The sequence below is a fragment of the Botrytis deweyae genome (assembly GCF_014898535.1).
Source record: "Botrytis deweyae strain B1 chromosome Unknown BDEW_018, whole genome shotgun sequence".
NCBI lineage: Eukaryota > Fungi > Ascomycota > Leotiomycetes > Helotiales > Sclerotiniaceae > Botrytis > Botrytis deweyae.
Genome location: NW_024066225.1, coordinates 553,401 through 580,296, shown reverse-complemented (window position 1 = coordinate 580,296; position 26,896 = coordinate 553,401). Strand labels below are relative to the sequence as shown.

General features: G+C 36.0%; 4 protein-coding genes across 4 annotated transcripts; 1 reads left to right on the top strand and 3 right to left on the bottom strand.

Moving 5' to 3' along the window:
- Window positions 1–11,830: 11,830 nt before the first annotated feature.
- Window positions 11,831–15,607, bottom strand: EAE98_007659 (uncharacterized protein; the record flags this gene model as incomplete). Its single annotated transcript, XM_038955282.1, has 2 exons — window positions 11,831–12,072; window positions 12,124–15,607. The coding sequence occupies 2 exons, from the start codon at window positions 15,605–15,607 to the stop codon at window positions 11,831–11,833; spliced, it is 3,726 nt and encodes a 1,241-aa protein (XP_038808460.1).
- A 2,823-nt stretch (window positions 15,608–18,430) lies between these two features.
- On the bottom strand, window positions 18,431–19,286 carry EAE98_007658 (uncharacterized protein; the record flags this gene model as incomplete). Its single annotated transcript, XM_038955281.1, has 2 exons — window positions 18,431–18,841; window positions 18,906–19,286. The coding sequence occupies 2 exons, from the start codon at window positions 19,284–19,286 to the stop codon at window positions 18,431–18,433; spliced, it is 792 nt and encodes a 263-aa protein (XP_038808459.1).
- Window positions 19,287–19,633: 347 nt separating this feature from the next.
- On the bottom strand, window positions 19,634–21,005 carry EAE98_007657 (uncharacterized protein; the record flags this gene model as incomplete). The annotated part of the gene is made up of 3 exons (XM_038955280.1): window positions 19,634–20,428; window positions 20,481–20,823; window positions 20,881–21,005. 3 exons carry the CDS (start codon window positions 21,003–21,005, stop codon window positions 19,634–19,636), a joined length of 1,263 nt encoding a protein of 420 aa, XP_038808458.1.
- A 219-nt stretch (window positions 21,006–21,224) lies between these two features.
- On the top strand, window positions 21,225–23,235 carry EAE98_007656 (uncharacterized protein; the record flags this gene model as incomplete). Its single annotated transcript, XM_038955279.1, has 6 exons — window positions 21,225–21,252; window positions 21,322–21,350; window positions 21,409–22,584; window positions 22,632–22,893; window positions 22,944–23,155; window positions 23,209–23,235. The coding sequence occupies 6 exons, from the start codon at window positions 21,225–21,227 to the stop codon at window positions 23,233–23,235; spliced, it is 1,734 nt and encodes a 577-aa protein (XP_038808457.1).
- Between the last annotated feature and the right edge of the window lie 3,661 nt (window positions 23,236–26,896).

The window sequence follows — 26,896 nt, the reverse complement described above, 5'->3', positions numbered from 1 at the left end:
TAGATAATTGTATCAGAAAGATATATTCAAAAAGATCGATCTTGTTAATTATAACGAATCGAGCTTGTATTTATTATATATTTGTTTTTATATTATATATTATACAGAATAACCTATAAATCTTTATTTAAAATACATTTATAAATATCCTTTCATCCTTTTACTCTTTTATTCTTTCAAAAACACTTATATCTATATCTACTCTTATATATTATTATATTGGATAGCAATAATACTATAATTATCTCTATTATTCTTAAGGTTATTGATAAGGATTTATATATGGAGAAAAAAGAGGATTATTGTAAGGAGTAATTAAGTCTAATAAAGGAATAATAGGCTAAAGATAAATTTATATTCGATATTAGAGAGTTTATTAAATATATCAAATTCAAATATAAACAATATAATTATAAGAATATTAATGATAACAAGCTTATTGAGATTTTTTATAATAACTTTAATATATTTATATTTGGATAGTTTTCAAAGATTTACTAGATAAATGTACGAAAGCTATATAGTATTATATATATGGGAAGTATTAATACTAAAGATAGATATTAAAGTATATATAGCTTTATATAATCAATCTTGTAAATTTACTGTAAAAGTGTGAATAAAGAATTAGATTTAAAAAGTTTTGAAGAATTGCAATATTAAGGATCCTAAATTTAGATTCAGAATGATCAAAAGATTTATCAAAAACGGTTTCAAATATGATAATGATTGAGAAGGTAATGGAAATGGTGATGGAAATGGTGATGGAAATGGTGATGGAAATGGTAATAGAAATAGTGATGGAAATGGTGATGGAAATGGTAATAAAAATGGTGATGGAGAAAAAGATCCTGATGATAATGGTGACGATAATGGTGAAAAGAAGGGACGATGCGATAGGGATAAAAAATTATTAATATATTTTAGTTATTTCAATAATCAATCTTTTATTAGTCTATTTAAATTCTATATTGATAAAAAGAAATATAGTAGAGATAATAATAATTTCGATTTCAAATTCTCAATATTCTATGAAATCTTATGATGTGTAGAGGTATCTATAGATTTGCAATACAAAGCATTTCTAATTATATTTAAGAACAATGTACTTCAGTTCTTTTATATTAATTATATTTCATTATTATTAATATTCAAGGAGCTTTATATTTATATATAAAATAACTTTAAGAAAAAAGAATATTAATATAATATACTATTTAAATAAAATAATATTAATTTCAAATTAATTAAAAAGAAATATAAAAATAAATTATTTAATAAGTATCTTATTATTATAATTAAAGAATTATGCATATTGTAATATCAATTTAATCCTATTATGCGGCAAATATTTTATTTGTATAATAAGCTTATATTTATATATGAGAATATGAAGGCATACAATCTGGCTTGTTTTGATTCCAAAAAGGAAGTATCCGGTTTAATTAATTAATTATAATAATTTATTAATATATAAAAGAGATTGTATAAAAATAAAGAAAATAGAGTATTATTTATTAATAAAAGATTCTATAATAATAATAACTAAAGTGGTTCTAGGGATTCTAGAGATAATAGTAATTTCAGATATAATAGCTTTAAGGGCAAGTTCTGATAATAATCTAATTCTTCGAATCAATATAATTATTATTGAATATATAAGAAAGAGGGATATTAATTAATAAAGTATATTCAGGAGGAATAAAATAAAAACTATTATAAATATTAGGAAAAGATTAAGATTAATAGCAATAATATATATAATAAGTATTACAATTAATGGTTAATTAAATACAAGAAAAAGGCTACAAATACAGAGTTTGATTTAAAGGTTGAAATAGATTAGTTCTTTACAAATCTTAATATTGATAATAATAATAAAGAAGAAATGTTTTTTGTTAATTCAAAATCTATCAATAACTAGGAAATATTCAATTAACTATTAATCAATACTCTCCTACATATAATTGTTAAAGATTTTATTAAAATTGTTTTATTTATAGAGAATTCAATAGATATCTTTTATACAAATTATACAAGCAAGAAGTTTTATAGTATATATATTAATACAGTTTGTATGGGTAAATTAATAATTGGAATTAGATAATATTATACATAACAATAAATATACTCGGTAACGTATAATCCACAAATAACAGAAGTTGTGAATATATGCTTTAAAAAGGGAACTATGATATTAATAGAATTATTTTATATCAAAATATTATTTGAATATATCGATTTTTATATTATAAATACTAATATTCCATTTTTATTAGAACTAGAGGATATAAACTGATTTAAAGCATTTTATAATAATATTATTAACAAATTTATTAATCCAATCAATTAATACTCTATTATTAGGAAATGCAAATATATGTTTTTGATATAAAAGATGAATATAGATTAATTTATTCAAAAATCGATTTATTAGAATAATTGTTATTTAATAATTACAGAGCTATAACATTTATATCATCAATTTGACTATCTATTTATATAATACTTTTATTATATATTATAATAAACAGACTATAATAAGAATAATAATATTATCAAATATCTTATTAAATATTATAAATACTATTAAATGTATAGCAAGTTATTAAAACATTTTAAATTCACTTTACCAAAGAATATTGAATTTAATTATATTATATATATCGATATTATATATATTACAAAAGAATTAGTTTTATATATTATTAATAAAATAAAATAATATTAAACTACTCAATTTCTTAAAAACATTTCAGCTAAGTATACATTCAACAATCTCCGGAAGTACTAGATTGATGTATATATGGGATTACCGGATTATATTATTTATAATACAAAAAAGAATTTTATAAGTAAAGAATTTGTTTAGAATACAAAATCCATGTTAATTATCATTAAAAGTATATCAATTGAAATATATAATTCAATAGGGATTATAGAATAATATTATTATTTATTATATTATATATATAAGATTTTAATAAAGAAGTTTGAAAATAACAATTTGATAAAATCAATAATTCTATAAATAACAATAAAAGCTATAAACAATACAACAGAATCTAATAGACTTATTCCCACATTACTAATCTATGGAATGTATCCCAGATTAAATGATATTAATCCTTTAATTCTGATAATTATTTAATATACAAAAGCTATAAAGAAGATTATAGTGGAAGTATATTATATACAAACTAAGAAATAGATTACAAAGATATTCAGAATAAAGAATAGATTATTTATAATATCAATTCTTATTTTATTATTTAACTTATAGATTTTAATATAAAAAAAGGATAAAGGCGATAATATGTTAGGTAAGTGGATTGGATTACATACTCTAATTAGAATGGATAGAGAAATGTATAAGATGGAACTTATTAGTAAATCAACTAAATTTTGATTTATGTTAGTACAATCTTTTTATAAAAAATCTAAAGAAATCGAGTTAAATAATATCAATACTATGGATAATAATGATGGTAATATTATAATAATTAATATATTATATATATTTATATTATAATTATAAACATCTCCTCTAGCGATATAATTAGGTGTATAATTACAATATCAATTATATAGTAATTTAGTTAATATAATCAATATAATGAATATTAATATTAAATCATAATTATAATTAATTATATTCTTATAAGATAATATATCTATACAATATAAAGAATTACAATATAAGGAAATTAATAATTTAATAAAAAATAAAGTTTTTAAAATTATCTCAAAAACTAATATATTATTCGAAATGTAATTATTTAAATTTCGATTTATTAATGAAATAAAGAAAAAAGAAATCAATAAAATATATATAAAATTATAATTAATAATTCAAATATACAAGGATATAAGCAAAATTATTATTTTAATACAATTATCAACTATTTAATATATTAGTTAGTATATTATTTTTATATTTATTATTATTTTGCAAATATTAAATAAAAATATTCAGATTTATTTATAAAATATTATACAGATATATATCTAGTTAATTACAACTTTGAGCAAATTCATTTATATGGAAATATTAATAAAAATCGAACTTAATAACGGATATATATTATATATCGTTAAATCTTTATATAATGTTTTAGAGGCAGGAAATCATTGGTTTAGAACTTATTATAATTATTATAGAAATAGACTAAATATAATATAATCTATATATAACCCTTGTTTATTTTATTCGATTGATTGTATTGGTATTATAGGACTTCAAATTAATAATATTCTTATAGTTAGAGATAAGAGATTTGTACATTTAGAGTAAAAAAAGTTGGAAAAAGCTGGTTTTATAATTAAAAACAAAAAGCAACTTACCAAAAACTATTTATTCAAATTTAATAATAAATTGATTATTCTTAAAAATAATAGGATTTATTTGAATTAAGAAAAACAATATAATAATCTCAGAATGATTATATTGGGAAATATCGATATATACAGAATAAAAGGAAAAGTTCGAAAGAATATTATTTTAAAGAATCAGTATATTACTTAATATACAAAAAATGTATATATTGCAATTATATATCAACCAAAGATATTATATCATCTTTCTGTTACTGCCCAGATAATAGATTCGAAGAAGGAAGATACTATTAAGCTTAATAAAATCATTAAATAGCAAATAGATAATCTGAAAAAAAGATTCACATTTATACCTCTCAACATAGATTCTATCAACTTAATTATCTTTACCAATACATCCTTTACTAATAATACTAATCTATCATTGCAAATTGATTATATCATATACCTCATAAACAAACATAATAATATTAATATCATCCACTGGATATCAATTAAATGCAAAAGAATTACTAAAAGTATACTAGTTTTTAAGCTATATATACTAGTTTTAGATTTTGATATTAAAATAGTTATTAAAGATACTATCAATGCTATTTTCAGATCTAAAAAGCAAATATCATTTATAATCTATACAGATTCTAAGTTACTATATAATCTATTAATTAAATTCAGTATAAACACAGAAAAACAACTCCTAATCGATATTATAGCTCTACAACAATACTATGAAAATAGAGAGATTATAAAGATTAAATAGATTAATAGAAAGTTGAATTCTGTAAACACCATAACTAAAAACGGTATATATCAAGCTTTAAAAAACTTGATTGATATTAATAAAATAATTATTAAAATAATACATTAAATAAAAAAAGAATAATAAAATAAAAGCTAAGGGACAAGTAGAATACTATATTTAAAATTAAATAATAAGCTTAAATTTAAGCATATAATCCATTTAACTTAAAAGTTGCCAATATCGGGATATTGATTATATAATCTAAGAGAGCACTATATTGCAACTAGCATATGTACTAATATATACACTAGTGCTAGCTCTTCTATTATATTAAGTACTAGCTTCCCATAATAATAAGGATCAAGTATGAATAAAACACAATAGACTAAAGTACTATACACTTTATCAACCCAAGTTGATACCAACACATCCACTTCCATCGTACCGAGTGGTTTTATCCTTCCGTTTGCTTTCTTCCAGAACATTGGTGACAGGCTTCAAGTTTGTTCCAAAATTGAAGGTTACATATTGTACAGATGCAGTCTCTGCATTGATATTAGTTCATGTGCTTCAATTATATGCAATCCTCGAGTGTACTCTCCAATGCCTCAGTGCATGGTATTTGAGAACTTTAGAACAACTTCATACATACATATAGAAGATACTTCTTCTCAAGAGGGATTGGCGCATTTTGCGGAAGGGGCCATACGAGAGCAGGCGTCATCAGCTAGTATTGATAATGCATAAACTGTTGTTGTTAGATTGCGATTGCGGTGGCCAGATTTCTTGGTATCTGAGTCTGAAGGTACTCCAGACCGTGTCCGGCGAATTTCACGTTTTATGTAATAGGTAACGTTGCACATGAGTTCAAGCGAAGTTCATGCAATGGATAGGTAGGTAGTGAGTGGAATTTTTGACTTGCGTGGAATTACTATGCCAGACATAGGGGGAGACTAATTGAGATGAAATGAACTGCCAAAATTCTATCTTTACTCATAGCATGATATCTGAAACTCAATATCGAGAAAGCATTTGTCAATGGTAATTGGAAGCACTTACATTCCGGGACTTTCTTCATTTTATCTTGCGCTGCAGATTTCAGGGCTTTCTTCTGACTGTCGCAGCATAGCATGATTCATTGAATCTTTCATCTTTCTTGGAATCATACATCGAGCACACGGAGTAACCTGTAATCTTCGTAGACTGCTCAATATTCTCTTATGACCTCCACAGTAACACTTTCGGAAGGCACATATTTATATATCCTATGAATAGCATAATACAAGAGCCTCATAATTACCGAAACGTAGGAATGCTGTCCACTTAATCGTGCGAATTGCATAATAACCTACCAAACCTCAGTCTTCGAGCTGCGAGCTGCATGCAGTTCTTTGCCATCATAAGGTGTTCACTACCCATCAGATATGTTTTTGATGTGAACGAGACTAAAGTTTGAGGATACTTACACTTTATAGCTCTGGATTAACAAAACTCATTTCTATGGTAACCAATACCTTCGGATTTGATGAGAAAAAGGTTGGGACTGTGGAATAATGGGAGTGATATTCCACACATTCTAGTTATGATTTCCGAATGCCTTACTTGTGTAAAACCATTGCGAAGATAAACAGTATACATATATTACTTTTCGATCACTATGAAAGTCTTATAGTGGGGGTACTGAGACGCCTGGTTCTGTCCGCAGTCTCATAAAAAGCGTGGAGATACTTTCTTTCGCTCATAACGATGATAGGCTGATATATACCACGTTCAACTACCTACCTAGGTACTCACAACTACTGATTAACTTTCCAATCTTCACCAAAAATACAAGATTCAACGCTGGTTTTCCACATTTATCGAATATCTGAACATTTGAGAAATACCAAAATCACATTTCCGATACCTACATACTCATCTACTTTTCAATTTCATTCTCCAAACTGCAGTCCGTGTATTGTTTTCCTGTTCACCAACACTATTACCCGGAGGTCAAAAACATAGGAGACCAGCCAGTGCTTGGTGGGCTGGCAAATACATATATCTGGAAATCTCTCCCACATCAAATTGATCACTTCGAGTCACGTAACAAGGTCAATCTCTGTGTGAGAGTAGAGTATAGATCCTATCCTGAACTGAATGATTTTATCGTCATTAGTTAAAAGTAAAGTCACTTGGATAAACTATTTACTGCCTGAATAGATACTTTCAAACTCTATCCTTTATCTTCATCATTGATTGCATCTCTCGGGCAGGAGAATAGAATTGAAATCTATAACATGATAGAAGAATATCATGAAGCTGACTATGGTGGCAAGAAATGTTGGGCTCTTAACTACATAGTGTTAGAATCAGTCGGGATAAATTCCATGAGAGGATAGAATCTAGCTTTGAATGATGAAAACCGTATGATTTTTAGCTTTGGCGAATATCTGTTCTATGAATAGGTACCTATACCATAATCTAGTCACTTTATATTAAAATCTAAAAATATCCTACAGATACCTAGATACATACCAAAATTCTCGGAATTCGAGCTTATTGACTAAATTTTAATGAGCTTCGCCTGAAATATTTTGAGTGGTAGAACCGCTAGATGTGATCAATTTGGTTCGCATTACATTCTCCTTTAGTGCTGGGGAGGGAAGCAAGAAAATCTCGTGGATGAATAGGGAGTCGCTTGGAGGATACATTATCTCATACACAGGAGAAGGCTGAGAATATTTTAAGATACAACATCTTAACTATCGGAAGCTTTCAATTAAATTACCAAGATAGCTATTGCAAATCAAATCTTTGCCATCATTTTCCTCCAAGCAAGGATCATTCGTCTCAAGACGACTCTCAAGATGCGCGTTAAAATGAACCACCATGTGTATTTGAAATCTATCAAGATCAAAAGTAAAGACAGCATTTCACTACAAGATCCAGAGGAAGAGTTTACTTACTTGTCTTTCTTTGCGAGTACGCAATCCTCTGATATGGAAATGAGTTTACGATTTTATCGATATTTCAACCTCGAGGGCTTCCAAGGGGGAAGGTAGCTATATATTGCTATCTTCATTGTTTGTAGATGGGAACCATCAGATTGGATTTTATGCTACAGTATCTATTCAGATACTCTATCTATCATATCTGATGAATCCTCACTCTATCATAGCCCAGATCACTGAGATATGCCGGATATTCGACATTGAATATCAATTTAGATTCTAGCTGCGTTCAGAAATTCAACAGCCATTATGCAGCTTTGATTTCAACCTTCGGGATTCAATATTAGATTTCAGGAATGTTAGACCCGTGGTAAAAATCATGCTGTGAAGATTCAAGTATTGAATGTGGATTCTGCTTGTCTTTCTCAACTTGCTGCTTACCACTATTCGAAAATGAAGTCGGAGGATTTACACATGATAGTTTTCCCAAGATGGATGCATACGATCTCATCAATCCCACAGTTCATACCCATAAACTCCTGCACACCTATAGCTATCCAATCCAATCCACTTCACAAACAAACAAACAACCCCAAAAGCCCAAGAACATCATTCCAAGTCATAACTCCTTAAATATACAAGCGATACCTATAATCAACAAAGACAGAGACGGAGTTATATATACATATATATCCCGAGCCAAAGCTGTAATTCTTCTCATTCTTAACACCGATTAAAACAGTAATATTAGTTTTTCTAATTCATATTGATATTAATATCAAAAGACAGGCAGATTTCAGAATGAGATATTTTAACTACGCGCTATGAGATGCCTGTGGATTCTATTCTTATTCTTATAAATACTAAGAAAGAAGGAAGTATACTTTGGGATTCTTTTCTTATTTCGGAAGAGAGGGTTTAGTATATTATATTATAAACAGAATATATACACATACATATACACACAAACATATATACACATACATACGTATATCCACAGCCCCCTCCATCCCTCCATCCCTCCAACAGCCCCTCCAATCCCACACATCACAACCCATCCCTTTCCACCCGCACATTTTCCATCACCTCATATCTATCTTCCACAATCTAGAGATCTATAATCAAAACAGTCATTATAATCTTACCACGAATACCATACAAGCTTCCTCCCGCTCTGAAAATAAAGTAAAAAGTATTACCCTACGCTCTATTAAATAAACAGAGATAGATACAAACTATAGACAGGGAAACAGAAACACAGAATCTGATTTCCATTCGCCAGCGCGAAAATACCACCCAGATACAAACAAACAAACAGATACAAAAACTCTAGCACGCGACCACTCATCGCGTATTGACGAGAGAAATTGATATCGCAGAGTACTCTCTCACCCACCACAAAGCTCGAGTTTTTTTTTTTTTTTTTTGAATTAGATTATTCGTTCTCTCTCTCTCTCTCTCTCTCTCTCTCTCTCTCTCTCTCTCTCTCTCTCTCTCTCTCCCTCTCTCGCAGTGTATCTATCTATCGCTTATTTCATACCGACAACCAAACCAATATTACCTACCCTACCACCACCTCATGCCATCCCCTCCCTATTCCCATTCTCCTATATATATATCCTCCCTTTATCCTACTCCTACTTATAGATTCAAACACACTGCACCACACTATAATATACTACTTCTCTCCCCCTCCTCCACTCTAACCATCGATTTCCAAAATACACCACCAATCCCCATTCCCATTCCCATTTCCTTATCATACTTTCACATACTATACACAACATACAATACATCCACCTATTCCGATTCCCATTTCGCCCCAGACTCCTCCTCCTCCCCAAATTCCTCTCATCATACACACACTATCCACTTCCGAACCCTCCACATCAAATCATCCTTCTTACTTCAAACCCAAGCCATAATATAATATATTTCCTCACATCGATATTAGCATCAGCATCAGCATTAGCATCAATATTAGTCAGTCAACCAATCAACAAAAACCAACTTAACCTAACATACCTACCTTACAAACCCACTTAATTCTCTCTCTCTCCTCCTGCCAACTCCTCTCAATCCCATTCCACCTCTCTCATCCCAATCCATCCCATCCCATCCCATCCCTCTCCTCATCAAAACCCATCTCATCAAAACCCATCTCATCAACTTACACCCTCCCTCTCCTTTCCTTACATCTATACTACTTTCCCTTCCTAAACAACCTCAACCTATAACAATCAACCAATCAATCAATCAACCTACCCCCTATCCATCTATTCATCCATCCATCCATCCATCCATCCATCCATCCATCCATCCATCCATCCATCCATCCATCCATCCATCCATCCATCCATCCATCCATCCATCCATCCATCCATCCATCCATCCATCCATCCATCCATCCATCCATCCATCCATCCATCCATCCATCCATCCATCCATCCATCCATCCATCCATCCATCCATCCATCCATCCATCCATTCATCTATCAATCAATTCATTTATTCATCTATTCATCTATTCATTCATTCATCCATCCATCCATCCATCCATCCATTCATCTATCTTTCTACCCACTCATCTCCTTATTAACCTATCTATTTATTCACCTATTTCACCTATTTCACCTATTTCACCTATTTCACCTATTTCACACCTATTTCACATCTATTTCACACCTATTTCCTTATTCATACAATAGCCAGCCAGCCATCAATCAAAACCCAATCACCATTACCGAATCAACAAAACATAACAAAACAAAATACAACAAAACAAAATACAACAAATCACAACAAATCCCATCCCATCTCATCCCTTCATCCCACCCCTTCAAATCCACAACTACCTACCTAGTAATAAGTACCTAAATAAAATTCAAATAACTCGAAGCTTCATAAACTTTTACATATATATATATATATACCTACGAGTATATACCAAATAATCAGCACATACACCATCAACAACGACTAAACCACCATTCACAACCACCATTCACAACCACCATTCACAACCACCATTCACAACCATCATACATGAAAATTTCATAATTATATGATTTTATTTCTTCACCATCTTCACTACCTATCTTCATCAACTTTTCTTTCATTTCTCCTCTTCTCCTCTCCTTAAATTCATCGCTTTCCTCCCTGATTCTCTTTCCCGGGAAATCAATTCCTCCATTTCATCTTCCATTTCTCACAAAAAAAAAAAAAAAGTAAAAAAAGGGAAAGGAAAAAGGTATAACTTTAAAACATTACTATCAAGCCCTATCTATGATGCTTCCTCATTTTCGCTTCTACACATGCGAAATGAAAAATCCATACATTAGGCACTTGTAACCACCTAGAAAGGTATCAAGATCTGCTTCAACAATCTCGCTAGCTATTCTTAAAAAAAAAAAATCCATTCCACGCTAATTCCATCTTTCGCAGCCTTTGTGTCGGTGACTGCAGATTGTTTTGTTTTCTTTTATCTTTGTACAAAGTAAGAGTAATGAGAAAAAGATTTCGAGTTGTGTTGTAATATGTCCGAAGAATTTTGGTGTAAAAACATTAAGCCTGGCTGTAATGCGAAAATGGAAAGAAACTGGTGACGCCGCTGGATTTGCATAATTGCCGAAAAATTAAGAAAGCAAAGCGGATCACTCCATGGAGCAATAAATGCATCACTTTGATATGTAAAACTCCAAATGGGTATGCTGAAACAATGAACAATGAAAGAAAAATAATGAAAGGCATATTAGCCTATCCAGAACGCCTTTAAACCAAGTCCCTCCCCTCCCATTGACGCCGTCGTAATACTGTCATCTCAAATCATGGGTGCTTTTTCGGCTGCGGTTCGACCTTGACCAAGTGAACTGAATAGTTGTTGTGGAGGAATTCTTGACATTCCATTATTTCGGTCGTAACTATTTGTTGGTGCAGGCATGTAACCCTCACGTTTTCTTCTGATACGTTCTGCAAGTACACCTGCAACAACTATAAGGAATATTAATGCGAGAGAGATAGCTAAAGCGATAAGTACGACCAAGCCAACTGCAAGGTGACCGCCTAAAATGGTGTTAGAAATTTGTTCAATATTTTTTCACTATCATTACATACCTGATGATTTGAAGAAGTTATCCTCTTGTGAGAAAATGTGTGACAGACTACCTCCGGTATTTGAGGTACTGCTTGTGAGAGCAAAAGGTTGAAAGGTGGTTCCATTGAAGAGAACTGCCGAGACATTACCAAAGGTTGGTAACACCATGGCACCTGTAAGCATCAAAACCTGATTGGAAGGAACAAGATCAGAGTTGTCATGGTTTGATGAAAGAGGCATCATTTGAAGACCACGAATGACTGAACCACTTTCAAATACATCCCCAACCGAGAGCCAGTTTGTACCATCATATTTCATAACGAAAGCTGAGCCATTTTTTGCAGTACCAGCCACCCAATACTCTGAAATGTCACTAGTGGCTGGGACAAGAGATGTTACTGTTCCTGGAATGTTTTCTGCGCCAGTAGCGGTGGTCCACGTTTGAGCCTTGGTATCGTAAGTCGCTACGGATACATTGGCGCCGTCGACTGATAATGACCCGCCTACAATAAGAGAGGTATCACTAGCCCAAAGCATAGTATTGACAGTACCTTCAAGATTTGTTCCTGGTCGGTTCCATTGGGATGCAGACGCTGTAAATAGGCAAACACCTGGGCAATCTAATGATCCGGCTCGAGTAAAACTTCCACCAACATACAAATCACCATTTTTCCTCCTCACTGCGATGTCATTGACAGCAACTAAATTTCCGCCGAGAGCTGGTGTTTGTGATGAGAACGTTGAAGTCTTAAGATTGTATGAGATAAGCCCATTGATTTGTCCTCCATTAACAGTCCCGGTAACAGAGCCCCCAGCATACAAAATGTCATTTTGTATAGCCAGTGCACGGAAGGTAGAATCGGCGTCAATTTGAGATCCGAGTCCAGTGACTGTGTTGTCATTTGCGCCATCAATAAAGACAAGGTTATTAACGTCGGTACCATTGGTAGAAGTTGCGGTGAAATGACCACCGAGAATGGTAATATTGCGCGAGCCGTTCTCGTAAAAGAGCCCAGTTACAACACCACTTACATTTTGACTAGCAGTATTTCTTTTCGACAAGGTTGATGTAGACTGTGCTTGGGTAGCTTGAATCTTGACGGGGAATGGGCTTAGTCCTGATGCGAGAGAAACTACTCCGTTGGCGCCGAGTTGCGAGGATGAGAGCGAACCCGCAAAGATGGCGTCGCCGGAAGCATTTACCGCAGCGGTGAGTTGACCGTTAATAGACATTGCCGCAATATTAAGGTTTTGTAACCAATTGTCGTGTGATGGTACCCAAATGGCGAAACCAGAAACAGAAACTGAAGAATTGCTTCCAAATGCAATGAGCTGGTTAAAATCTCCAGTCAAAGTAATGACATTCTCGGGTGTGTTGGCGGTGATATTTAATGATATTGGCACCACCGATGTAACCTTTCCATTGACACCGGCTCCTAGTGCACTCCATTTATTCTGCGTGATATCATAGGCGGCGATATTGTTCAAACCTGCAGTAGTCGTTGAGCCAGAATTACTACTGAAGTTTCCTGCAACGTATAGGGTTGAGTCTTCAAGGAGCATAGTGAGGACCTCTCCGTTTAATCCTCTGGAATCTAATGAGCTAGGACCCGAGTCTGAAATTGAGAATACGTTTTCGTATCCTGTGGCGGAGAAATTGCCACCAACGAAAGTAGTGTCGCCAGAAGTTACAACAACATTGACCTCAGCACCGGTATTGAGTTTCATACCAGCTTGATCGATCGTATTATTCTGGAAATCGGAAGTGTTGATGACGCTCTGGCTTGGATCGAATTCGAAAAGACCGTTTAATCCTGTGCTAGTTGCATTGTTCAAGATGAATCCAACTCGCTGAGCTACAATGGTAAAATTCTCGGAATTTCCAGGAATCTGACCACTTGGAGTGAGGGTGATTGAAGGACGGAAGGTATCACTAGCAGCTTCGATGTAACCAGAGTATACTTGATCATACTTGTCGTAGTCATTAGATTGGAAGAGGGTAATGGGCGAGCCGAAGGTTGCGGAAGTACTAGAAGCGCCACTAGCCACACTTCCATTTACAACAACAGAGCCTCTGCTGGTACATGTACTATCCTGAATACATCCAGGGGTGTACATTTTCACTGTATAGTTGCCCGACTCTCTGATATCAGGGTAGAATACCACAGAAGCTGAGCTTGCTGTATCTGCTGTAAATCTTCCTGTGAGGTACTCTGCATCACTTTGAAATGAGGGACTGATGGTCCAAGGACCGGTCGATGTTGTGTTTGAAGCAGTTGATAAAGAAGCACAGGTAGGCTCATTGAAATCGTTAATAGCATAGGAAAAGATATCATCCTGGAACAACTCAATACCATTCAGGCCACCTCCACTGCCGTACCAAGCAGAGACATCAATCTGAAAGGCATCCATGCCAACTGAATTCACAAAGTGAAAGTCCTGGTATGGAATACTAGCATTGTTGCTCAAAGGGCATTCCGATGTGCATGTTGCGTTAGCACCTGTAGCTGGATCGATGTAAGTAAAGTTCATGATACCATTGATTGGCTGAGCTGTATATCTCCACGTTTTGGTACCCCGTCCGTCTTGGTGGGTATTCCATAATCTCAACTTGGTAGGCTGAAAACCAAAGCCAAACGTAGCTTTCCACCACCCAGCAGTATCATCTTTCAATAACCAAGTATTTCCAGAGCCATCAATGCCATTAGTCTTGCAAACAATGTTTGTTGGATCGTCAAAGCCTGTAGTGGTGGCTGTGCCACTGCTTGTGATGTTGGCGCCAGAAATATTGACAATTTGCTGATCAGTTGCATTACTAGGTTTGCTTGTAATTGTTGCAGTAGAATTTCCAAGTCCTGTGAACGTTCCCCCAAAGATGATATTTCCGTTCGACGCCTTCGAGATCGAATTGACCCGACCGTTAAATCCAGAGAAAGGTAGGGCGACCAAGGTATTGTCCACCAACTTGATTACATTTGAAGAATTTGTCGAATCGAAATAACCCCCAATGTAGACTGCGTTTGTCTTCTCGTCGCATAAGAGTGCCGAAACTGACCCTGATAATCCAGGGAGTGCAGTGATTGCCGATGTATTTGAATTGAATAATGCAATACCTTGCGATTCCACATTTCCTAAGCTCGTAAAGTTACCTCCAATTACTACCCCCACGAGTGTCCCATCCGATTTAACGTACGGACACATGGCTGCGATTGAAGCGTCGGCCGATGCCAAGGAATCGAATTCACCCGTTGGAAAGCGTACCATGACGGATTGGGTCGTAGTATTGTAGCCATCTTCATTTTGACCAGCGTATTTATATAAGGAAATGCCATCAAAATCTCCACCCAGTCCTACACGTCCTAAGTTCGAAAGATCGAGGTTGGCGGAAGGAGCCGGTTGGAAAGTGATCGCATGCGTTAACGGCGTCCAGGTCAATAGAGAAGAGAAGGCTATTATAGATGGCGAATTCCTCGCTGATGGACTCAGCCATGATGAGAACCTCATTGCTGTTCCCCTCTGAAAAGTATTAATAAGTAATTATTCGTGTCGCAAAAATTGAGAGAATTAAAAGCTCGATGGCTTCTCCTCCTCCACTTTCGTGAATAATTGCATTGACTTGACGCGCAACGCTTAAGCCATTTAATTGCCCTCCAGTATGGTGTATAAATCGATGGAAGATTCTTCGTTCGTGGATATATTAGAGAATGGATATTCCGTCTATCGAAGCATATAACGAGCGTAGAGTTGTGTTGTGTTGTGTTGTGTTGGTGTTCAAGGTGGAATGGAGTCGAAGGAATCTAAAGTGATAGACAGTAATCTCACTCACAGACAGAAAAGGTAAAAGTCGACTTGATTGGACGGGACTAGATTCGCGTATTGGGCTAATGAGAGAGATTAAGTATGGGATTAACTTTTTTTTTGTACCAGCTTTGTGAATGGTGAGCCTCGGGTGTTCAGGAACCAGGAATCAATTTCAAACTAATAAACGGGCGGTTACTGTTAGGATAATCCTCCTTGGGTCGTTGATGAATTAATTTCTCTGCAAGATTGTGCGTGAAAATTCAAGAGATCAGTCTGTAAGGGAGACGGGTGATCTATCAAACTTTTGGTTCTTTCTTTTTCTGAATGATGTTATGTGGTTGGTGGCATATGTAGTAGGTATTATTATCGCTCGATTGGATTGCGCAGTCTGTGAAACTAGTTGCAAGTTTGGTGGAGTGTTGTCTTGGGGCCGAATTGCTGTTTAAAGGATGCCAAGCGGGATTGAGATTGGTTGTTCCAATTCAAGGCGGATTGAAGGCGGATTTGAATCCAATGGTGGGTGAATCTGGTGGGTGAGATGGGTGGATGATACGAGAACGGTTAAAAACGTTAAAAAGAAAGGTGTAATGGATGAATACAGTTACGATCGACTGTGTGTATACGGGAGGGTGTGAGTGTGAGTGTGAGTGTGTTGTGTGTATGTGAAGTGAATGTTGAAAAATGAGTGTATGGTTGACGATGAATTGATGGAACTTGATACGTGAGATACGTGAGATACGTGAGATTCTGTTGTGCTTCAAAAAACGAAGAAGAGAGAGAAGTTAGTTATGTTGTACTTCTCCCATCTCCATGTCGGACCCTGGTTCTCGGTCTATCTTTTTCCTTTTCTCTTGCATATGTGAATGTGAATCGACCGCAGCACTGCATTTTGGGGCAAACGGGCAGGGCAGGGAGGGCATAAACAGGGGCAGAAATTGTGACACGTACCGGTATTGTACAATGTTTGGGCAGCCAGCAGTGACAGGACGAGATCAAGAACAACAAAGAGATCGATTGATTGATTGATTCAAAACACGACACACGAGAAAAAGGGTTTCTGATAAGAAAAGAGCGTGTTTCTGATTTGCAGAAGGAGAAAAAACGAGTGACGAGAAAAGTGAGTGTGGGTGTGGGTGTGGGTGTGAGTGAGTGTGAGTGTGAGTGTGTATGTGTGTAAGTGGACGGAGTATAGAAATTGAAAGATGCGACTTTTTCTAATGGTTGGTACAAATTAGGAGTAGAAGGACATTTTGGGAATGGTGGGAATGGTGGGCGGACGAGGAGACGAGAAGATGAGGAGACGAGAGAGATGGATGAATGAGCACAGAAGAGTCTGATGAATGAATGAATGGCGTGGATGCTGAGCAGAGCACTTATTATTACTAGGTAGGTACCTCATTACTTGACATTTTCGGACGATGATGAAACCATCAAGGCACATCCCATCTCTCGACTTTCCCAAACGGGATGCAAATACGACTCGATTAAGCTTTTGCTTTTGATTTATTGGATTGATTTGATTCTTAATATCGTATAATGAATGAGATGGAGTACCTGGGTACGAAGTCCATACACCGGTGCATCGTAAATACCAAGAGCTATGAATAGAATGATAAATCATCACCATTTATCACGATATGCAACATTGAATTCGTGAGAGAAACATTTATTAATTGCGGCAGCATGAATCGAGGTACTGTGCGATACTGATACTGTACGATACTCCATGGTAAGATCGTAACATCACGTGGAAATCTGTATCATGTTTATGTTTGCTACCAAGGCACGTGCTAGGCATGCAGCACTTCTGCTAGTACCTACCTACCTACACATTATGTTATGCTGTGCAGTAGTACGATCTTACATTCTTCCCTTTTTCTTCTTATTATTAGTCAGGTAACAGGTTGCTATGGCTCGCTTCATAGGAATGGAATGCGGGAATCTGAATCCCTTTCTCTTCCTACCCAGCAACCAAATAGATCCCAACGAGCCAACTTCTCAAACATCAATAGATACCTAGGTAGGTATACAAAACAGTCTCCAATGCTTGTAACAAACATGGCTTGCCTGAGGATAAATACTTCTTGAATGATACCCACCTACTACCTACGACCTACGACCTACGACCTACGCATGAAGAAACTTATGATGGTTCAGGTTCATCCCTTCCCAATAAATCATCCTTTCAAATTAAATGTCATGTACGATACTCCGTAGCTACTAGGTATTTATTTCAACCTTTCCCTTGGTTCCGTCAATCATTCATTCCATTAATCATTTTACCCCTTTAAAAGATCATTCTACAATATCCATCTCAACATCTATATCAACATTCTACTATTAATAATAATGATGATAATAACAATAACAATAATAACATGCCATTCTTCAAATCGAAATACCAGGACTCAATTTTCACGCATTCATTCATCTTCTCAATAAACAATGAATAAACAATATACGGGGTATCTATAATAATCCATCATGCTTCTTCCTTCATTCCCTCCCCTCCCCTCCCTCCCTCATTCATTTCATCATATTCGCTGCATTCGCCGTGCGGGTCTTGTAATCTCTCGGGCTTTCGTAATCCTTTTTCTTCCCCGACCACATACCCAATTTCTTCCTCTTGGCCTCTTCTTCAATCGCCCGATACTGTGCCTCAAAGTCTCCAAATTCCGCTCCCATCTTCGCCTCATACACCGTAGCCATGCCCGCCCTCAACATCTCCCTTCCCACATCCTTGCGCACGAGAAATCGCCGCACCCACACCGTAGCCACCACCCGATCATACTGGTCGCGTTTATAGATGTACGCGCGCACCCGCCGATTTTGAATATACTCCCGCAGCCAGATCAGCGCTTCGCCGGAAAAGGGCTGCGCCGTTTTCCCAAAATGCGCCCCTTCGGGTGCGTCGACGCCGGCGATTCGAACGTGGATCTGCGGGGGATGGATTAGCCCGTGGAAAAGCTGATACGCCAACACTAAAGCGTGTGCATCCTACCGTCTTGTTCTTCAAATCCTTTCCCTCGGGTAACTTCTTGCGGCCGGGCATCCATCCCCAGCCTGCCAGTCTCCCACCAGGCGTGTGGAACAGGTGAAAATTATCCGCATCGCCCACTCTCGTGACCGTGCCAAATAAACTCCTCTTCCTGAAGAATCCGGGTCGAATGTACGTAGCTTCGGGAATGCGACGTAAATAGGAGCGATAGAAGCGCGTGGAAACCAAAATGGTAGTGGTCAACAAAATGGTCGGTATCAAAGTTCGCGGATCCGTGTAATGCTGCCAGTCCGTCGCATTGAGATTATCGCCCCATGAGAAGGAGGACCGAGTGGCATTTTTTTCTTCCTTCTTGGATTTTGATGAAAAATCTAGCCATCCCATAGTGTCGGCGGGCAGTACCAGTCTGGAAATGATGTGGAAGTGGGGAGGTTGCTGCTGCTCAATGCTGAGACAGGGGTCATTTTATGATCCGAGCTTCGGGGAAAAAAAGTGACATTGATATTCAAACAAACAAACAAACACGCAAAAAGATATCAGATGAAAGACCATCGTGAGCTAGAAGACGACTTTGGAAATGTCCAAGAGCTTCTGAAACAACGAGTTGATAATTAGACTGTGTTTATGTGTGCTGAATTTCTATAGCAGAGTTCCTTAATCTAATGAAAAGTATCTGTGTCCAATTTGATATAGTTTACATTTATTGTACAAATTATACAGCTTCCGAATGCTTATAATTTCCTCCTCTTCGCTCTGACACTTCTTGCCGATGGCTCAAACACTTTTACCTCATCCTTGATTTCGAGTTCCTCCGTGACACCTTCGCACTTAATCACCACTTTCCCTTCTTCTTCTTTCAAATCCATCTCTTCTGGTGGATACTCTCGCTTGACTGCTACTTTCTTCTCCAGAACATCCCCATTCTCCTGCTTGATCTCGAGCTCATCAACTTTAACTTCGACCTTGCTGACAAGTTTATCAGAAAATGCTTTCAAATCCGCCGCGAACAAGACCGAGTGCGCCCAGCCAGCCTCTTTACCCCACAGCGCTCTAAAATGATCACCAATTGCATCGTATGTAGCTTTAGTAAGACTCTTATGTTTTCCTTTTCCAAACTTGTAGTCCCTTTGAGCAATTTGCCAAACGTGCGTGTCCACAGGAACCGCCTCTCCCCACCCCAAGCCCATCAAGCAAACGCAGTCAGCTACTTTGGGACCAACACCTTGAAGCTCGAGAAGCTCTTCATGTGCTTTTCTATACCCAGGACGTCCTCCTGCTGGAAGTTCCCCTTCAAAGGGCTTGTCAAAAGTCTCTGGATTGCGAAGATTTTCGAGCCAGCCTTTTGGCTTCGATGCCACAATTGATGCTGTTTGAGCAATGTACTTTGCTCGATACCCAAAGCCTAGAACGCGGAGATGTGATTCTACTCCAGAACCAGTTAAGGCTTCGGGTTGTGGGAAGTCATGGAATGGTTGATCATCAATATGTCCTATTAGGGGACCATAATGTAAACACAAATTGTTGACCTAAACCAGAGTGATTAATAAGATCATCGAAGTCCTGAGATCAGAAACATACCATTTGAGAAATCCTTATAATATTGTTGTTGCTGCTGCAAATAAAACCCACCAAAGCCTCCCAAGCATCTTGTTTGAGAATGCGAACTCCTGTAAACTTAGGTGCTCTTTTCTTGAAATTTGGATCGACCAAAGACCATTGTTCATACAACTGAGTCAAGTTTGGTGAAAGGTTCAAGTAATGCCGAAGTAAAGATTCTGTGTCATCCTCGTCTTCAAGCTTTTCCTTCTTCACTAAAGGCTGATGATTCGAAGGAACTTTGATCTCAGGAAATATTGTACGATAGTGAAGATGAGTTGAGTCTTGTTTGAGAGATATTATACGACCATGTAGTGTACAAGACCTATTCAAGATTAACCCCCTTTCTTTCGACTACAGTACAAGAAAGAGAGTCACGTACCAATAATCTTCATCTACAGCTTTCTTCCATCGAAAAGATTGCCCACAACGTAATGTAGTATCTATACAAAGCTCTGCCAAATTCACTGGAAGCTTCTTCCATTCTGAGATCTTTAAATTCCCCATTGTGAAAAAGCGATTGTGATTTCATGTGGGTTGGGTGAAATCCACCTTGGCGCGCTTTACAGGAACAACGTTTCTAATCTTAGCGCGAAATTCGAATGAGATTCGCGACAGCTTCTACAAAAATTCCGCCTCGGGTTTGAGCTTGTCTATCAACCACAATCACAATCGCACGTCTTCATTTTTTTCCCGAAAAATATATTCTGGATCGCAATTAACAATATGAACGGCGATACTTATTCATCAAGAGGCATGGCACCTTCAACGACAAAACCTAAAAGGGAAGATGGAGCTACTACTGACAAGAAAGCATCAACAGATCGACATGGTTCGTCTAGAGATTATCATGTAAGAATGTTTCATCAATTATTTCAAGGTCAATTTATCTAACATGTGGAAAATAAAGTCCCGAGATGATCGACGTGGTGGTGATAGAGATCGAAGACGCTCGCGCTCTCCAGGACATCGAGGCTCCAGAAATTCTCGCCGCGATGGAGAATTAGATTCACGGGGTGCGGATTCTTACTCAACGAGTCGCGAATACAGAGAGCGGGAACGTGAAGATAGGTATTCGGGCAGGGAAAGAAGAGGTGGTGGTGGCGAGAGAGAGTGGGATAGAGATCGTGGAGCAGCAAGACGAGATGCTAGAAGGGACGATGATGAAAGACCGCCGCGCAGAGACAACAGAGATTTATTCGACGATAGACGTGGTGGCGGAGGTGGCAGAAGGGGTGGTGATCGAGGCGACCGAAGAGATCGGGGAGATCGTGGAGATGCCGACGGAGGATTCGCAGCTCAACGAGCCGCAAAGCGAGACAAGAGTCCAACACCTCCACCAAAGAAGAGAGAGCCCACACCAGATTTGACGGATGTTGTATCAGTTTTGGAGCGCAAGAGGAGATTGACACAATGGGATATCAAACCGCCAGGATATGAGAATGTTACTGCTGAGCAAGCTAAACTTTCGGGCATGTTCCCACTTCCAGGTGCACCACGACAACAACCCATGGATCCAAGCAAGCTACAAGCTTTCATGGCACAACCCAGTGGACAAGTCACTAATGCAGCTCTCAAACCTTCAAACTCCAGACAATCAAAACGTCTCCTCGTTCATAACATTCCTGCTGATACTAAGGAAGAGACTATTGTTAGTTTCTTCAATCTTCAGCTTAATGGATTGAATGTTATAGAGGGTTCTGATCCTTTAATCTCAGCACAAGTTTCGAAAGATGGCTCATTTGCTTTACTTGAATTCAAAACACAATCTGATGCTACGGTTGCTTTAGCATTGGATGGAATCACCATGGATGGCAATGACCATATGGAAACAGGAAATGGCTCCGCTGATACCCGAGGTCTTTCCATTCGTCGCCCAAAAGATTACATTGTACCAGCAGTTACTGATGAAACACCATTCGAGCCAGGTGTGATTTCTAATGTTGTAGCTGATACTCAAAACAAGATCAGTGTTACTAATATTCCTCACTATTTGAATGATGAGCAAGTTACAGAGCTATTAGTTTCTTTTGGAGAGTTGAAGGCTTTCGTATTGGTCAAAGATAGCAATACAGATGAATCACGAGTAAGTTTACCATTACATGTTCTTAACCAGATACTAACATGGTTTAGGGAATCGCTTTTTGTGAATATGTGGATCCTGCTGCAACGGATATTGCTGTTGAGGGTCTTAATGGTATGGAGCTTGGTGATAAGCATCTCAAAGTTCAGAGAGCTAGCATTGGTAACACCCAAGTATCTGGTTTGGAGATGAGCGTCAATGCTATGTCTATGCTTGCTGGTACCACATCACAGGATCTCGAAAATGGCAGAGTATTACAATTGCTCAACATGGTTACTCCTGAAGAACTCATTGATAATGAAGATTACGAGGGTAAGTTTTAAACATTTATCTATTCGAATATTTACTGATTAATCCCTTAGAAATCTGCGAAGATGTAAAGGAAGAATGCGAGAAATATGGCAAGGTTCTGGAAATGAAAGTCCCAAGACCAACTGGTGGCAGTAGACAATCAACTGGAGTTGGTAAGATCTTTGTGAAGTTTGACACACCAGAATCAGCAGGAAAGGCTCTCAAGGCCCTCGCGGGTAGGAAATTCGCAGATCGTACTGTCGTTACTACATACTTCCCAGAGGTAATTCTGCACTCCTTTCTTTTTCACTCAAGACCTTGCTAACCCTCACCAAGGAAAATTTCGAAGTCAGCGCCTGGTAGATAGTTCATCAACATACCGAAATCATCACCACGATCCTTTGTCCAGGTCCTTACTTATCTCCCTAGTACTCATTACTCACAAACTGATGTGATGTAATTCCAAAACTCATTTTCAAAGCGAAGTTTTTCTTCCTCGTCACACAAAATACTACACCTTCTGTACTTTTAGCATCATAGCATCCATCCATTGGCGATTTTTCTTTTAGTATTCTCACTGTCACTGTTTCAAAAAAGTAGCAGGATCGATAGGAGTCTTCATATGACTCGAGAAAAGCAAATTAGTTTACTACCTACCTACCTACCTACCTACCTACAGTTTACCATAAGGTTATTTTGTTTTCGATTTTAACTGATTGATTGTCTCTCGCGAGATATATAAATACCTATTTAGCTTTAGCGTGAATTTCGATTATGATGTGTTATTAATGAAATGGGGCGTGGGGGAGGGGGGGGGGGAAGGGGGAGTATGTATGTATGTAGGTATGCTTTTTGTTGATAATGATGATGAGGTTGTTGAAATTGAAATTGAGATTTGAGATTTGAAGATTGAGATTTGAGATTTTGAGATTTGAGATTGAGATTTGAGATTTGAGATTTTGAGATTTAATATTGAAGTTAAAATCGACTTTATTAATCAGCGTTTATGATTATAAGATTGGTATATTAATATAAGATAATAATAAATGTAAATGTATAGTATATGTAGAGCGATAGTATATGATTAGGTTATATTATATGTATAATGTATATGTATAGGTATAGGTATAAGGTAAGATGTATATGTATATGTATATGGTATATGTATATGTCTATGTTATATGTCTATGAAGATGTATATGTAGATTTAATAGTTTATAAATAAATACATGAGTGAGTAAGGGAAGGAGGAAGGAAGGGATATCGAAATGTTAAGACTTTGTACTAGTATTTTACTTATACTTTATTTGAGTTTGAGATGAGGTTTGAGTTGAGATTGAAGGTTTGAGCTGGAATAATAGATGGTATATGATATAAGTATTGCATCTATGATATATAATATATAATATCTTATTATAAATGGCTTGATTTAATAGTAATCTAATAGTAATCTACTTCTATTAATGTGATTTGAGATGAAATGTAGAAGTCTTGAAAATAGGTATATATTATATACTTGAGTAGATAGATGGAGGTGGATAGATGGAGGTGGATAGATGGAGGTGGATAGATGGAGATGAAGATAGATATCTAGATATTGATATTGATATTGATATTGATATTGATACTAATACTAATACTATACTAATACTAATACTAATACTAATACTAATACCTAATACTAATACTAATACTAATACTAATACTAATACTAATACTAATACTAATACTAATACTAATACTAATACTAATACTAATACTAATACTAATACTAATACTATACTAATACTATACTAATACTAATACTAATACTAATACTAATACTAAATATATTTTGAACTTGATAGTTTGGCTTTGAAATCTTGATGGTGTAGATGGAATCTGCAAGGGAAGGAGTCTTGGATTTGAATTTGAAAGGGAATTTAAAGGGGAATTTGAGGGGGAGTATTGGTTTCTAGGTAAGATTTGTTCAATTTGGTTTAAGAGGAGAGGAGAGGTTGGTTTTGTGTTAGTGGAGAGGGGAGGAGAGAGAGGGGAAGGGGGAGGATGATAGACAGAGGGGAAAGTAGATGACGGATAAATAGGTAAGTGGGTGACTTAATCGATAGGTATTGTATATACATGTAGAATATCTCAAAATCTACTTGCTTATACACGGATATGAGGATGTTGAGATTAGACACCTAGTCGGCTAGTTGGTGATGACTGTTAGGATTTTATTATTAGTGTCATCATGGGTTGCCCAGGTGGTGAAGATGATATGGTACTAGGTATGATTCGGACGATTGGAATCTTGCTAAGGAAGTGAGAGATGAGATTATGAAATTAATCTGGATTGTAGTGTCGAGGTGTTGTTATAGTTTATAGCGCCTGTTTCGATAGATAGGTAGTTATAGATGTTTTGTTGACTATGGTGCTGATGTATGACATATGCTGTAAGAGAATTGGGATTCTTGGATAATGGAGAAAGAGGAGGGTGAGAGAAATCTCTGATGAGATATCTACGTATACAGGATGGATGATATTGCAGCGAAAGCGAGAGACGAAAAGGGAGAAAAAAGGGGGAAATAGAAGGTGTTCGAGGACTTTTCTCTTCAGTTTGTGTTTGCGGACATGATTGGAAATGAGTCTGGGTTTGAGAGGTGGAGTGGAGTGGATGAGAAGTTTGGGAGTTTATAGGGGATGAGTGGATAAGGGATGATATATATACTTGTTAGTTTTCTTTCTACATGTGATGTAGTATCATGCTTTAGATTGTTGCGAGGGTTGTTGGGAATGTAAAAATGAGATAGGGGGAGATGTATGTGTTATCGATACAAGTGTAAGTATACCAGTACGGAATATGTCTTTCTTTTCTTTAATTTGGGGCGAGCCGGCTCGCCAGTATTTCGGAGCGGCTGATAAAAGAGTATCTTTTACTGGATTATCTTTGAATAGTTTTAATATTGCTAAATTAGATATCTAATAAGTTTTTGATATTAAAAGATTGAAAATAAAGCTTATTCTTTATTTCTAGCTTTTTTTTTTCAATTCTTTATATAGTTGAATATGAAAGATATCATATGAATTCAAATTGGATTCCAGTATAGAAAATATAATCAATTTACCCTATACAAAAATTCCGTAAAATCCGACGTATAATTTTCTTTCGCTACGCTCCGAAACATTATTATTTTCCGAAAGAAAGATAAAGAGAGAGGAAAGATACAGAGTATTATTATCTCTCTCTCTCTCTCTCTATATATAACTCTCTAGAGCCTTAAGCCTTGAAGTTTAGAGAATGATATATGGATCTCCTATCTCGGTTATACTCATATCTATTATTCAATCTTAAAAGTAGTATCGAGGTATGCTGAGATACTGTGTCATTTTAAGGCTAGTTCTTGACGAAAAGATTAAGTCGAATATATATAAATAACTAACTATTCTCTATGCGGAATTTCATTCTTTTAAAGCCACCCGAGTAGACGAGATTGATTGGTAGAATGCACTTCATAATTTCAGATGGATATACAGAGGAAAGAGGGGTGAAAGAGCTGGGTCTAGATTTGTTCTATAGAGTTGTATTTTTGATAGAGAAATACGGATTGTATATGAGAGGAAAGGATTTGAAATGTAGATTAAGAAATTTATAGGAAATGGAGATAGAGATGGAGATATGAATCATGATTCAAGATGTAATTCTTGATATATAGATGAGAAAACGAGAAGACATTCTGTATTATAAATTCGAGTTTCCTTATACTTCTCGCCTCTGACTATGTTGAACCTCTAAGCCTTCATGATATCTTAATACTAAGTAGATAGAATACAGAAGAGTAGTATATATCATTTAAACATCATTCTCCGAACAAATCTTGAATACTATATATTGAACATACAATTATATTTTACATAATATATAATAATCACTTCAAGGCCATCGAATACAAGCTCTCGATTATTAGTCCTATCTTATAATCTATATCTATCTTCAACCCTATCTTAATATAATGAATGCTAATTATCGAAATATCAGAATCAA